Source organism: Chaetura pelagica, unplaced genomic scaffold (assembly GCF_000747805.2).
Source record: "Chaetura pelagica isolate M959 unplaced genomic scaffold, ChaPel_1.0 scaffold364, whole genome shotgun sequence".
Lineage (NCBI taxonomy): Eukaryota > Metazoa > Chordata > Aves > Apodiformes > Apodidae > Chaetura > Chaetura pelagica.
Window position 1 is genome coordinate 3960539 of NW_009953089.1, and position 16551 is coordinate 3977089.

Here is a 16551-nt window from a genome sequence, read left to right on the forward strand (position 1 = left end):
TTGGTGGCTCATGTCCAGCTTTTGACTCACTAGGACCCCCAGGCCCTTTTCCACAGGGCTGCTCTCAAGTGTGACCTCCCCCAGCCTGTGCTCCTATCTTGGGTTACCTCAGCCCAGGTGCAGGACCCTGCCCTTGGTCTTGTTGAACCTCATGAGGTTCACCTGGGCCCACTTCTCCAGCTTGTCCAGGTCCCTCTGGATGGCATCCTGTCCCTCTGGCATGTTGACCTCCCCACCCAGCTTGGTGTCATCAGCAAACTTGCTGAGGATGCTCTCACTGCCACTGTCAGTATTGTTAATGAAGATATTAAGCAGCACTGGGCCCAGCACTGACCCCTGAGGGGCAACTTGTCCCTGTTTTCCATCTGGACTCAGAGCCATTGACCACTACCCTCTGGATGTGACCATCCAGCCAGTTCCTCATCCACTGAACAGTCCACCCTTTTGCTCATGAGATCACTGCTATAACTAAAGAAAATGTATCTCTGTTTCCTCAAATATAAAAGATGAGGTTTCAGCCCTAAGAGGGTTGCGTTAATGCAGGCAAAAACATGTAAATCTCTAGCATTGGTTCTCGTTTGGAAATACACTTTTTAAACTTCAGACGTCACCTTGAAATTGAATTTTCACTACCTCATCAGATCAGCATCATGCACTTAATCTCCTCTGTTTTCTGTGTCTGCAACACTCAGAAGCCAGACTCGTATCAGCACGCAGTAAAACCTGAGTTTAATAGCTCTGAAACAAGGTAGCAGATGTTTGGGTTGTCATTATGGAGGTACCAATTACAGTTCTGCAATTAAGTCTAATTTCTCTTTTGCACTTAAAGAAAAATGTTCAGCTCATTTGTCATTCATGAAAATATAGCAAGCTTTTGCCACATATATGGAACAAATTATCAGAAGGCTATAAAGCTTGTTAATCTGTTCTCAATTTTAATCAATTTGATATAGAAATGGCACATTTGTCACTCTGGTCTGTGTTCTTAAGTGATTGGTAGTAGGGGAGAAACATGCTTAAGCTTCTTTCTTGCTAACTGGCTTTATCTGAAGCCTTGTGCTTAGACTATATTTAAAGTAAATTGGTTGTTAATTAAAGTAAGTTAATAACAATTGCGGTGTCTAATTATTTTGATTATATAGGTTACTTGTCAACAGAGTTCTTTTTGCACTTAAAAAAAAAAAAAAAAGCTGGAATGGCACTGGTATAAATCTTAACAATTGCCAGTTCCCTGAGAATGGGGCTGTACAAAAGGACAGGAGTGGAGATTTTTAGTGTCCAAATTTGGAAACAAAATGCGTCAGAATTTGAGAGCCAAATTGATGTTAAATGATACATTATAATGGAATATATGGTTGGTTTTGATCAATGCCAACAGGAAGTGCCTTGCATAGAGATGAAAAACATCTTACACTATAATATAAATACCAAGACTCTTCTGGAGAACATGTGGAGAAAAATCTGTGTCTGTAAAATTCAGTTTATTCTGCTCTGGAAACACTAAGGCTGGAGTATCCTGATCATAAGCATGATTAATCAGTAGTGTCATATCCAGGCAGGGTTTGTTCTTCACAGTGTAATGTGCTGTATTAATGGACCTCAGTTTAAAGTCAGCCATGAGTCGCTGTCATTTGAGAAATGGAGAGATTTTAAATATATATATTTATTTTTCAAATTAAACAACATCCAACCTTCTATGTTAATTATTTTAATCTTGAAATGTAGTCTGCTTCTTACAGAAAGAAAAATTTCAAATTAGAGAACCAAAATGGATTGGCAGATGAGAAGGAATCTCTCATGTGGCACATCTTTTGATTATGAAGTTGCTAATGAACTGTAATGTATAAATATACATGTCATTGTTTGGTTCCTTAGAATAAATATTGTTCAGCTACATATGCAGGACTTTATGAAAAGGTATTATTAATTTTAAGAAGTTATCAGTAAATGCTTTTGTAATTTGAAATCACAAATCCTTGCTCTGGGCCCAATAATACTCATTACATAGATAAATGTAGCTAAATTTAGCTTTCTCAGCTACCCAAAATATTACTTCTACTATAGCTATCTCATTTTTTCTTTCATTGTGCAGCTGAAGGAAATAACAATTTTTGTTCTAACTAGTTCTAACAAGTTTTTTTATATCTAGGAGTAATATTCTCATATGACTAGTGGAAATTGCTCATACGTGTAGACACTGAAAGTTTATGCACAGACAATATAAATGTTTTGTCTGTATTTTTAGACATTTATTCTGTTTTTGACAGTGAATTGAGAAGCTGCAAAAGTATGGTCTAGAAGAGTGGCCAGTGAAGTAGAGGGAAACTGCTGGTCTTTGTTGCAACCAAGTCCAGCTGGAAGCTGATCATTAATGGTGGATCCCAGTGATCAATAATGGGGCCAGTTCTGTTTCATTAATGAGCTGGATGATGGGGTGTCTGACATGCAAGTGGGAAAACTGGGATTGTTCAGCCTGGGGAACAGAAGGCTCAGGGGGGACCTTCTGTATGTAAGTAAATACCTGATGGGAGGGAATAAAGAAGATGGAGCTAGACTCTTAAGTGGTGCCCAGTGAAAGGCAAGAAGGCAGTGGGAGCAAACTGAAACTCAGGAATTTCCAACTAAACATAAAACATGTTTTACTGTGAGGGTGGCCAAACACTGGCACAGGTTGCCTGGAGTGGTTGTGGATCTCCTCCCTGAAGCTATTCAGAACCCAGCTGGACACAGCCCTGAGCAACCTGCTGTAGCTGGACCTGCTCCAGCCAGGGCACTGGGCTTAGATGGTCTTCCAAAAGAGAGAGGCTGGTGCCTGCCAGCCTCAACTACATTGTCATTCTGTAACAAAGGTGTACAAGACTGACAAACCTGTCCTTTACCTTTAACTAGTGAGAAGAAGAAAGAGTTCTTACGTTTGTGATGTTATTTCTTGGCCTTATCCTTTCATTATTCGAATGAATCAAAGGTAAATCTGTCCTTCCAGCTAAAATTATTTGCTATGAAAAATAAGGGCAAAGTATTAGCCCTCTTTGAATGCAAAAATAGGTAACAGTCTATGAGAGAGGAAGTGGAGGCTGTCACACCAGCCTTTCAGACTGTTCTTCATGCATGATTTCATCTACTTTCATAATCACTCTTGGGGGAATTTATGGATAGAATTTTTTTCCTTGTTCCTGTTCCGTGAGCTGAAGCAAGCATGAGCCCATATTCACTGAGCCACATCACTGCTGCTCTCTTCACTTTGCCATGTTGATAGGAAATGTCACACTGATGCATTACATAATTACAGCTGGCCCCTTTTTACATTATTATTGCCTTGTTATTATTTGAGGCAACAAGAGATGCTGAAATTTGCTGGGTTTATGTAATGTTATAGCTGAATACATTTGTATCCATCTCAAGTGCTAGCAATGAGAATTACATGATACCACAGCATTGCCTTGATTAAATAGATTGCTGCATCATTTTCAGGTCTGTCTTCAGATAATAGAAAAAAAATATTCAAATAATTATCCTCTTAAAAATTAAATAATTACCCTGTATAAGAGCTAATCTGGTGCAGGAAGCCTGGATTTGAATATCCTCCAACTGTTGTGGCAGATCTAATTATGCCAATTGTACCTAATAATTCCATCGTTCTGGCTACTGTACAAATACATTGTTTCTTACACTCAATGCAGTAATGAGTCAAAAAACTCCTGTTACCAGTTTGTTAGGGAGTCTGAGCAGATGTGGTAGTTGAATGGCCCAGTTTCACTCTGAGTGCTGTGAAGCTACTGCCTGCTTTCACCAGGTAGTAAGTGAGAAGAGCCTCACTAGCCACTAGTAACAACTTCATCATTATTAAACAATGTTGCTTTTTACATTCCTGATTTTAGTCTTCAGATTTCCTGCTGGGAATGCTGGAAGGCATTTGAAGTGCCTTTGGTTGAGGTTGTCTAGGTCTGGGATGCATGTCAGACTGGCTGACCCAGTGGTGCCCATCAGTTGGGATTTGGAATAAATTGCCTTGATTCTGAGAGGCTTATGAAGGTGTCTGCTGGTGCCTTGAGTAAACAGGGAGAACTTGAGGAGACTTATTTGGTGCACATTTTCTCAAGAAATGGAGCTGCTGTGAATGTTAGGGTTTTCTAGCTAATAGGAAACAAAAGGAATTTGCTGTCATATCCCCTTTACCTGTCTTCTCAGAACAGAAATATGGGACACACAATACGGGGCAGTAATGGCAAAATTTCATCTATTTATTTATATGATTCATTTATTATTTCCCTCTCTGCATTCTCCTTTGTTTTAGTCCTGTTTTCATAAAATCATGGAACGGTTTGTGTTGGAAGGGAGCTAAAGATCATCCAGACCCACCCCCTGCATGGGCAGGGACACCTCCCACCAGCCCAGGTTGCTTCAAGCCCCATCCAACCTGCCCTTCAACACTGCCAGGGATGGGGCAGCCACAGCTTCCCTGGGCAACCTGGGCCAGGGTCTCAGCTCCCTCATACTAAAGCATTTCCTCCTCATGTTTAATGCTAGGGAACACTGCTGATGTGCTTGACTACCAATGCACTTCTGTGTAAACTCATTTTTTTTCTCTGAGTCTTGTGCTTTCCACTGATTTTTAATTCAAACACTGTGTCCTGACTGTGATAGAGACGTTTAAGTGTGTAAATTATGTAGGAAGTGTTTAAAGAAATAGGGAGAGACTTGCCAATAAAGGGGGAATTTACTGAAAACATTTGTCTGATTGTTCCTGTCTGATACTTTTTCCTACACACCATGCTGCTGCTAATCCCCAAGCCACCATTAGAGGTGAATGTCTTTGTTCCCTCAAGTCTCCTCTCTGTAAGAAACTCTTCACAATCACATTGCTTGTTTAAGCCTATAACTTTTTTATTTCAGGTGAGCTGTACTAGCATTCCCCACAAACTCTATATGCCACCCTACAGGATTCTTCTGGCTGCTGTACAGCACTGTGTGGCAGTGATATGTTCCACAGGAAACATAACTCCCATCATATTTAGAAAATACGGCCACTCTCTGTTCCTGGAGCACGTACAGCGTTTAGCAAAGGCTTCCCAAATGTGTTTTGTTTTATGATTTAGAGCCAAATTCCAATTACATGTGCAGCACAGGGCTTTGAAATGCTGAATGTGTAATCATGGGACCCAAAAAATGATGCATTATGGAACAAACTGATCAAAGTCAGGAATTTAGAAGTTCTTTGGAATTGAAATGCTTTGCTTGAGTTTCAGATAGAGTCAAGGAAGAAATCTGTATCAGTTCAGTGTGTCACATTTTTTCATTCTCTGAAGGTAAAAAGGAGATAAATTTTACTTTCTGATGAACAGGCGTAATAGAAGTGATTGGGAACAGCTCTGTTAGGCTACTCAGCATCTGCCTAGCTATAAAAATCCCCTTCCAACCTTTAAACTTTTATATGTTGGGTTTTTCAAATCCAGTGTGTGAGATGAGGACGGGATGTGAGGTTAATGCAGTCTGCTGCTTCTGATGCCAAAATGATTACACAATCAGCTCCACAGTGACTGTTTTTTCAATCCCTTATGCTGACCCCAATTCAGTCTGACTTTAGAATTTAATTTGACTGAAGTAAAACAGCATCATACCTTGTAGTGATGATTCTGAGTTGTAAAATAGCATGGATGTTATCAGAAAGCAGTTGCTTCTGTGCTCTGCATGAAGCAGAGGTAACTTGTTCATCATTAACATGAAAAACTACTTAAAATTCTAAACCATCTGAGGACAAATTGTGTCCTTAATCAGTCAAGTCAACAGGATTATTCTAGATGTGTCCTTAAGGGTAGTAAAGATGGGAACCTGCTCAAGATAGAATTGTTATTCCTAAATAAAGACAAGACCTTAGGAAGTAAATTTATAACATTTTAGCAGTGTAGAGCTGATGCCAGGTATTTGTAGTTGAATTTATTTTCAGAATGCTGTTTTATTTTTCTTAATCTACAAAAAGATTTTTTTTTAAGAACTCTAATCAAATGTTTGGAGTTTGCTTAATTAGTATTATCCTAGTCATGTGTATAATTACTATGCCAGTTGTGGTTTGCCCAGAGAGTCAGCAGTAGATAATCTTTCAGGTATAATGTGGACAGAAGATCAGTAAAACCAAAGGAAAGTTCCACAGTATTGTTTGGGAGAAGTCAGATAGGATTATTAAGTAGGCTTTCTAATCAATAAGTGGAAGTGGGGAAAAAAATTCTGTTAGAGATTCTTTGCATCTCAAACCCAGCCTATTTCCAGACAAGCTTCAGCAAAGTTTCTGTTGCATTCTTATGTAGGGACGTGCAATCCTGTGGTTATGCAGGGGTTGGTACAGCTGGAAAACAATAAATACTCTTAGGACAGATAGTGAAGATCAAAAGAAGATGATAAAGCAAATTTGCTTCTGGTGTTTGGCAACTGGACTCCAGAATATAGGAAGGACCTGTGGAGGTGCTCACACTGTGAGACAGAAAAGTTGCTGTTGAACTTTTGTGTCATCAACAGGATTCCAGAGAAATCATAAATGAAAACCAGAGCAGCTGATGGCTAGTGTTACTGCTTCCTGATTTCCAACAAATCTTTTGAAACCATTGCCTATAACTGAAAATTTCACTGGGGCAAAGGTTAGGATTCCCAATCCTTGGCTAAAAACAACTCCTTCCATTTTTAAGTTTTCTCAAAGATAAAAGTCAAGAAATGTGCCTTGGTTTAGCTTGAAGCCAGCTGAATAAACCTGTATCTAAAAAAGCTGATGCATTTGATGATTAAAACTTACTACATTTATTGTGTTTTAGGTGTCTTCTGTTAAACCATTGACTCAAATTATTTAATGAGGGAGTATCTCTGAATTTCACAGTACTATAGCCTTTTAGTAGTTCTTGGTTTGAACAGCATTCTTCCTTCTTCAGTCCTCAAATTTTTGTATATAGCATGTTTAAATATACAAAGTTCCTGCTCATACTGGTTAATTTAATCTTTTTTGAGTAAATAAAATATAAAATGGATTTTTTTTTTTTGAAATTTAAATAGCATGTTTTCCTCTGCCTGCCTGCTGTGAACAGGATTGAAATGGAACATTTAATATGGATATAATATTCTAGCAAATTTAGATTTTTGTTTTAGCAAGGTCTATTTGGAATCATCATTATTCTAAAGGAGTAGTAGAATAACATAAAACAAATTAGTACTTCAGATAATATTTGAAATCCTAACATTTTCATTTGGAAGACTACGTGGATCTTCTTGCCTGGTCTTTTCACATCAGAAGTGATAATGAGAAAAATGTGGTTTAGTACAGGGTTGTGGTAAAAATTGGAAGCATTTTAATTTCCCCATTTAGGGAAAAAGTTGAAGCACCTCTTTTAAGTTACACCCACAATTTTATCTTTCTCTTCTTCTTAACACTTATTAGTAAATTATTTTCTAGTGAACTAATTCTGAACATTTCTTTTGTAATCCAAATTCAGTATTAGGTCAGCACTAGCTTTTGGGCTGGTATTTTTAAGCTGTAATAATACAGCTGTACTCTGACCTAGAAACCTATATTGATTTGATAGCTGTAATAAGTCTTTTTTTAACATCTGTCTGAGCTTTGTTTTACATGCGAGTATTTACTTGCAATTGAAATATTATTATACATAAATAATATAAAGGTTTGGAAGAAACATTTGAGAACACGTTATGAGGCTCAGTGGGAAGTTGTTACTGAAGGGAAGTGACTGGATCAGTCTCTTCCTTGGAGAAGCTGATACAGCAGGTAGCTGCGTTGTGACTGGCTAAAGCTCTGTCATGGAGCTCTGGAGAAACAACTGCATTCAAAAAAGACTTAGTTCCTGTTCACAAATCAGAATTCAAAGGCTTTCTTTCATATGTTGTGCAAGGGTTTTCAGAGAGTTGGGGTGTTCAGCCTGGAAAAGAGAAGGTGACCTCATAACACCTTCCAGTGCCTGAAGGAAAGCTGGGGAGGGGCTCTTAGCAAGGGCATGGAGTGAGAGGACAAGGTGATGGATCAGAACTGGACAGGGAGAGATTTAGGTTAGACATTAGGAGGACATTCTTTACTGTGAGGATGGTGAGACCCTGGCCCAGGTTGCCCAGGGAAGCTGTGGCTGCCCCATCCCTGGAAGTGTTGAAGGGCAGGTTGGATGGGGCTTGGAGCAACCTGGGCTGGTGGGAGGTGTCCCTGCCCATGCAGGGGGGTTCGATCTTGATGATCTTGAAGGTCCCATCCAACCCAAATCAGTCTGTGATGCTATGATTGTATGATTCTCCAAGGAGGCAATGAAGTTGTTCCTAGTTAATTATTCAAAAGTAACTCCTTTGGGTTGTCCTTTTAATTGTTTTCCAGATACCATAAACTGCAGATTTCAGCAAGTGATAAATTTAGATACAGCACAGTAGGAAGTTTTAAAAGCCAGCAGCTTCTGCAAAGGATTGTCAAGAACAATCTGCAAGGAGACTAGTTTTGGCATATAGATTTTGAGCTGAAGCACCACAGGAAAGGAAGTGCTACGTGCCAGCTCTCACCACCATATGCTTCATTGTCATATAATGCAAAAGGAATATGGAGACAGCAGCTGCTCTGGAGGGAGGTGGCCACTTGTTAGATTTTGAAACAATTCTGAAATGTCTGTTTTCTTTTCACGGGTACATTTTCCTTTGCTTACTGTATTTGCATTCAAAAGCTGTTCACAAAAAGAAATCTATTTTTAGACCTCAGTAAGAAGAGGAGTGTGATCTACTTTTTCTTGAAATAGGAATAATTTTAGAAGGACTCTAGTATTTAGTTTTACATATTGTGACATGTGGGTAGATTTCTATTTTCTCAATATCCATTCACATCAGGTTGTGATGAAATAGTGTTTATAAAATAGCTATTGTCTAGGATTGTATGTCTTTGATGGACAGAAATGTATGTCTCTTACTGGTTTCCAGTTTGTGTTTGCTAGTGGTTTAATCACATTCACATTTCAGTCAATGTCAAGACTTCAGGGGCAGAGGAAACTAAAGCTTAAATGAGGATTTAGATCTAAAATGGAAAGAGTTTGATAGGATACACAGAGAAATCTCTTCCCATCCCTTCCCAGGCAGTACAGCTGATTACTCTGTTGCTTTGAGAAGCCTGAAGATCTTTGTGTGTTTCATGACCTGTGTGCCTGCAATGTCATGAAACTAACCTAATTTATTTAAACCTATAATTTAAAGTCTATTTTTTTTACTGCTGAGATTTTCATATCCACTGAATGTAACGATTCTTCCAGATACACAGAACTACAAGTTCGTTGTTTTAAATTAGGGATTCTTAAGTGAATTTGAGAATCCAAGGGGAAGTTACATCACAGTATAATGACATTATAGCAGGGCAAGTTGTTATAGAACATAATAAAATTAATATATCATATTAACATTTTTGCTGAGTGTCAGTATTTTACACTGACCCTGGAGTAATGCTAAAATGTCATAGCACCACAAATGTGACTCATACAACTCAGTAAAAATGATGATTCACATAAAATAAAAACATTACAACTCTTTTGGAACGATAAATCTCTTTGAGACAGAGATTTTTGGATTAATATGTATTACTCACCCTAGATGTATCTTTGAAAAATAAATTACATTAATCTGTCACCCTGTATATGTTTTCCTGGTGATAGATGGTGATTATGGCAAAATCTGTTTATTTGCTTACTTGAGTTTGGGACCAGTCTATTATTAGCTAGCTGACCTTCACTTTTTAAACTGGCTACAATTGGTGGTTATCTGGAATACTGACTTGCTAATGCTTACTTATCATCCCTTTCTCCCTTTTTGTGGCCATAATTATTGCAAGAATTCAAATCTAAGTAGGATTACTGATGTGTAGCTTTTATCATTCCCTACATTACCCCTCATCACTGAAGTTACCAGCAGTGTGTAGTTGGGTCACTTTAGATCAATCTGGAATCTTGACAAGACAGAAGTGTTTTGTTTGGAGTGTATTACACTTTCAAAGAGTTTGTAATTGAAATGTGTGTTTATATTTTGAATGGGAAGGTAAAAACTTCTTTGTCCCTAGAAGGACTGAGAATTCTCAGGAGTCAGATAATTTTTAGCCTACTCCATTGTCTCTAACATATAAAGCATTTGTTGTTTGATGCAGCAGAATCAAGCATGGTAATTCTAGAAGCAGGTACCTCGATGTGCAGGTTGTTGGAAACACCTTTTTCACTGAGATTTACTGTTATGATTAGATGCAGATTTATTTTTAACTTGAAAATGCCTGGTAGAAGAACAAGGACACATCTTTCGTTGGCTCCCATTATAACCATGAAAGTCAGCAAAACAATACAGTTCTAAGCAAGTGAGAAACAGTTACACTCTGTGACAAATGAGAATTATTTTTAAGCTTAAATAAACTTACTTTGTTTTTAATGATGTATTGCCTAACCATAGCAAGCTATTCAACTGCCAGTGGCTAATTGAGAAGAAAAGAAATGAAAGAGGCCACATGAAGTTACTTCTCTAGAGAAATTTTCCTCACAATGAGAATGGCTACTACAGCTCTGGATTTTTTGACAGCTTTTAAACATGAGAAGACAGATGATTGCAGAGTTAGAGTTTCAGATCTTAAACTCTGCCCTGTAACTTTGTTATCAGCCGTTCAGAAATTACTGTTACTGCTTAGCATCAGAGAAATTAATACCTAATTTTTTTCTTCTCTTTAGCCACCGGAAAAAGAGGGTGGCCTGCCTCGCCAGGTAGGCAACAAAACGGAGTGTGGCCTCTTGGGGTTTGTCCTGGATTTGAAGCAGGATTATGAGCCTGTTCGGAGCCTCATCCCTGAGGAGAAACTCTATAAAGTTTATACGTTCAACTCTGTCAGAAAGTCAATGAGTACTGTCATTAAAATGCCAGATGGGAGTTTCCGAATGTACAGCAAAGGAGCTTCTGAAATCGTTCTGAAGAAGTAAGTGCAATGGGTTAGTTGCTGTGTGTATCCAAAATGCAAATCATTCTGACACTACTAAGATATATGTGGGAATTTCAGTATTTGGAATTTGCTATTTACAGTAGAAATACACTTCAGTAGCATGAGCTGGTATTGTTCTTTCCTAAAATATATATTTTTAAGTGACTCTTGCAAAACTGCCAGACTTTTCTTACAGTCAGTAGTTTACAAATGGATTCTTTGCTTTTAACCCATTTGGAAAAAAAAAATCTTTTCAATTTCCATTGGTTACACGAGTATTGAGCAAAGAATGGACCAAGGGATCTTGGTGTCTCTGCCATACATCACAAACAGATTCTCTGTTATTTTAGTAATGAGTCTTCTTGTTTAATCTAGAAACTTAGAACTTGCTGTCAAAGAGGGAAAGTGTTGAATGGAACGAGCTGATACAAGGAAATACTTTTTAGCAGCCATGCAACCACACCATAAACCTTTTTTTTTTTTTTTTTCCCCCCATAAATAAAAAAGATGTTCTAGGATCCTTAATGCAGCTGGTGAACCTCGTGTCTTCAGACCACGTGACCGAGATGAAATGGTGAAGAAAGTGATAGAACCCATGGCCTGTGATGGCCTGAGAACCATCTGTGTTGCCTTCCGAGACTTCAGCAGCAGCCCAGAGCCTGACTGGGACAATGAGAATGACATTTTATCTGACCTGACTTGCATCTGTGTTGTTGGCATTGAAGACCCAGTAAGGCCAGAGGTATATCAAGTCCTTGTGTTTTAAAGCACGTCTCAGACAACTAAACATACATTGAACTATAGATTTCTTGCAGTTTTTATCTTTTTTCTTTTTTTTTCATTAGCTCTGTCAAAGGTGATGGAAGTGAACCTTAGAAATAGAATTTACTTGATAAAAAGACAAATAATTAACTTGATAAAAACCAGCTCTTAATCAACTGAAATTTAAGTATAGCAAAATAGGGCTTTTAAGCTCCAGGACTGAGGTGACTTAACCTTCTCACAAGGAGGACCATAGAGGAGGGCTGATCAGCAGGAGTTCTGTTATGCTCCCAGATTCTAAGGAATTTTCTTGGAAGCAATGCAGTGTTGTGCAGCTCTGAAAGTAGAGAAAGGACACGCAGGGATTGAAATGGCCATGATGATAACTCCATGCACTTGCTTTCCACAGAAGCTGCACAGTCTTGGTATTTCATGTTCTACTGCTCTTTACTTATTGCCTTAAGACTGTAAGTGGTGGCTACTCAGGATAACTGCTTTTAATGTTGTGTTGGGGCAAGGAAAAGCTTTTCCAGGGAAAGGCTGCAGATTGTCTTCATACCATAATTAGATGGCTAGTAAAAATACAGCTGAAATTTCAACTCAGCTGAGAAAATCAGTAGTAGGTAGAAACTTTGTTTCTGACCTGTGTGTATGGGTGTATGGTGCCTGGTTATTAATCTTGACAGTGGAAAATAAATTCAAGTTTACAGTTTAGAAACAGCAACAGAAGGTAAGTCCCCAAGTTTGAAAGTGCTGAGCAAATGCAGCTATTTTGTTCTTTGATGCTTTTCTCACTGACTCCATGGCTGCAGTGGTGGGATCTGGGAGCACCTGCCCCAGCTGCTCCTGCAAACAAGGGAACAGCTATTGCTCTCTTTTCCTCCAAGAAATCCACCCTCTGATTCTGCTGTTAGTTCACTAGGTGGTCAACGACTGTGCTTTGCTTTGGAGTAAGGTCATTGACAGATAACTCAAATTTCTCTTACAAAAAAGTGGGGTCTGATGCTGCAAAAATAAGTAATTTGCTACCAAACATTGTCCTTTTTGTTCTTCATTCTGTTACATTTTTGCTCAATCTTATTTTAATCATGTCTAAGTCTTTATCTATGATCCACTGGGGATTGGTGGCAATGAAAGACAGGTGAATAAATAATTGGGTTTTTTTACTAAAACATCAAATGTATTAATCTGATTTCTTTCCCCAAGTCCTACATAAACTAGACTTTTATGTACTTCTAACTCTTGTAACTTTGGAAAGTAGCATGATATAATTATAGCTACAGATACTGACTGCATAACTATGCTTTGTGTGATGATGGACTTTCTAGGGTTTTTTTCAGTATCAAGAAGGTTATAATAGAAAGTAAATCTTGCTTAGGTGAAAACTGTATGATAAACTCCATATCTGCAATCATGAGATAAACCACACTGACTTTATCTGTCATCACATGGTCTCTTGCTGCTAATCCATCTGTCCCTAAACTTGACATTGCAGGTCCTTAAAATATTTTCTGTCTGCCCTGATCCCTTCATGCTCCAGCTCACATATATATATATAGTCAGAAAGTTTTTAACTGTCAGTGCCCACTGGAGCCATGAATCATTCCTTTTCCCCTTCACAATTGATTCATGATACATGTTATTAGAAAATAGCTTTAAGTCAGGCTATGTGTGGTATGACAGACTGAGGGAATGGGTGGCAGTGGGATTTGCAGTTATTATTGAAAATAGCTGCAAACTATCCTTTCGTGTGATTATTATGAGTGTTTTGTAAGAGAAATGCTCTCATCTTGTAGGGAATAATTTCTTAGGAGCTTGAGGTAAAAAGGAACAGTGTTGCTAAAAATAAAGAGGTCAAGTCTGATTTCTGTGTAAAGGATCAAAGAAGAGGAAGGCAGGAAAACATTTTATTTCTAGATAATTATTTGAATAATGTATTAATTTTCTTGTAGTTAAACACCAGAATATGCAGTAACATTTCTTGCCTCACTGCAAGACACACAGAGTTTTTGGGTTGGTTTTCATGTGTCTCTACTGGCATGGCCTGATTTGCTTATGTACGCCCACAGTCTGTTATTTCTGGGACATGAACATAAATCACTTCCAAATGCCACCTATTTATTTGTCACCTGAGGCTGATAGATATTCCTGCATTGGATAATTTATGGGTGCATGCATGCATTTATCTTTGCAGGGAGAAAATAAACCAAAAAAGTTTTAAAATATGTACTTAACACATAACATCAGTTAAGCTCTGCAGAACTGATGGAAAATATCTGCTTGCACTGCCCACTCAGTCTGCCAACACTCTTCCTTGCAGCAGTAAAAAAATATGAACAATATTTTAACTGTAATTACTGTACACAGTGTTAAATGAGATACCACCCACCAGCTGTCCAAAAAATGAAAGAATTGGAAAATAGAATTATTTCTCTAGTTATATGTGAGTTTGAGATGTATTTGAAACTAGGTTGTCCTCCCATGACCTTGTTCAAGAGGACTGGCACTTTATGGGCATAGAACTTTTTTTTCCTCTTTGCACTGTAATTTATTTTTCTCCTTCATGGTTCACACACTGTGCTGGTTCTACAGAGAATCATCTAAATCTGTCATATCCTCAGTCACCACAGCTACAGTGGATACTAAGGGCATTCCAAATTGGTAAATGGGATATAGTCAGGATTATTAATGTGAAAACTGGGTAAATCAGGAGTAATTTGCTTAAGTAATAGATTTAATCTGATTGTATATCCCCCATATAAGTCTATTTCATAGTGTCAGAAGAGTTCAGGTCCAAATAATATTTCCAGGATACAACTTGTGGGAAGAGTAGAGTTAGTAGCATTACAGTTAGTAGAGATAAGGAAATGGGAAGATAAATCACTATCCCTTAATTTTTCTCTTGGTTCTGTAATCTGTATTACAGATTCATTCTGCAAACAGCACATTCTGTGGATGCAGTGTTAGATTGGAGGGATTCTTTCCATAGTCATGGGGAAAGTCCTAGTCTGATCCTCAACTGAGTGTTATTTTCATGAGGCATTTTGCAAAACAGAAGCTTCACAACTGCCTTTAATAAAGATGCAGAAATATGGTGTGAAATTGTATTCACTGATAAGGATAATCATTATCTACAATGTGGTTTAAGGGTGTATAATGTCAGTCTGACATGCAGCCCAAGATTACAGCCCTTCTGGCCCCCTGAGATCATTAGAAGAGCAGCACTTGCCACCCTGGATCAGAGCAGTGTATGGCATGTTAAAGGCAATGTCCTGCCCTTTGCAGTGTCACACATTTGTGGCTGTAGAGGAAATGAAAATACCTAGAAAAGCACAAAATTAACAATGTAATGTTGTAGATAGTGACCTCTTTTTTTAAGTTTTTCTGTACTGATGAATAAGATTAATCCACTAAATGGCATCAAGTGCAGTGCACTTGTATCTATGATAGAGGTTATGATCACCAAGCTCCACTGAACTGGCAGCAGAATAGAGTGAGGCTTTGTTATTGTAGCCAGTAATATCCATTTTGATACCTTTTCTTAAATAGATTAATCCACTAAATGGCATCAAGTGCAGTGCACTTGTATCTATGATAGAGGTTATGATCACCAAGCTCCACTGAACTGGCAGCAGAATAGAGTGAGGCTTTGTTATTGTAGCCAGTAATATCCATTTTGATACCTTTTCTTAAATAGTTTTATTGTTACTGATTTTAATTTTTTTACCATGATTTAGAATTCAGAATTATTTTAATATTCATGAGGATTTCACCTGAAGGAGCTCAGCTGGTAACACAGCAGCAATCTGCAGCCAGTGGTCAAGCCTGTGTATTTGGGGAATTTATTAAAATATTCTTTGTGTGCCCATTGCATAGATTAAGGGTGTTAGGCAGCAGTGCAGAGTAAGCATCTAGGGCCAGGTCTTTGGAGCTATTTTAACTTGTGGGATAACCTTCAAATTGGCTGGAAGTTTACTTAGGATCACTGCCTAATATTGTGATGGTTATTTAAGTCATGCTCATCTCTTGGGAATCCTTTTCCTCTCAGACTGTAACTTGTCCACTTCAGGTACCTCTCTGCTGCCCACACCTAAGAACCAGTGCAACCTGTAGTTGCTTTGGATCTGCCCTTTGCTATCTTCTGCAGCAATGCAGCTCAGTTTCTGGCAGCTCTGTGAAGGGTTTGTCTTTATGAGGAGTGCTGGGATGGCCTTAGTCTCTTCTAGGTAAAAATGGTATTTAGAGAAGTGGTGCCATACTGAAGGGTGATATGCATGAATTATTGTTCAATAACCGTAACCCTTCAGATATTCTTATTGAAAGAAAAGCTTGGATAGAAGTTAGATAATTCTCTGTACAAAATACAGGTATTCTCAGTTGATATTTAGATTTATGGTGAGTATATTGGGTTCAGCTGCTGTATCTTGATGCTAAAGGTCAAAAAAGCTGCAGAGCCTTCCTCCTCATTGAAGTCAGGAGAAGCTTTAGGCAACTGATCTAAAAAGTTATTTGTGTGCTTCTTGCATGTGGTGTAACCTCCATTCCATAGCAGTCGGGTAGCTATAATATGCCATAACATATATGATTTTTTTTTTTGCTTCATTAATTTCTCGGCCTTAAAATAGTCTGATTTGAAACACGTGACTCACATTTTATCACTTATCTAGGAATTTTCTTTCCTGTTGTTTTGCTTATGTAGGTCCCAGAAGCCATAAGAAAGTGCCAGCGAGCTGGAATTACAGTCCGCATGGTCACTGGAGACAACATCAACACAGCACGTGCCATTGCCATAAAGTGTGGGATCATTCATCCAGGAGAAGACTTCCTCTCCC

The 16551-nt window shown here is 38.3% G+C and overlaps 1 protein-coding gene across 1 annotated transcript in view; it reads left to right on the plus strand.

The window, feature by feature from the left end:
* Positions 1-16551, plus strand: part of LOC104388211 (plasma membrane calcium-transporting ATPase 2) — a 174065-nt gene that overhangs the window by 115067 nt on the left and 42447 nt on the right. Inside the window, exons 12-14 of the mRNA XM_009997040.1 lie at positions 10713-10954; positions 11465-11699; positions 16419-16547. Coding sequence (XP_009995342.1) covers positions 10713-10954; positions 11465-11699; positions 16419-16547 — 606 coding nt within the window. The remainder of the gene's footprint in view (positions 1-10712; positions 10955-11464; positions 11700-16418; positions 16548-16551) is intronic.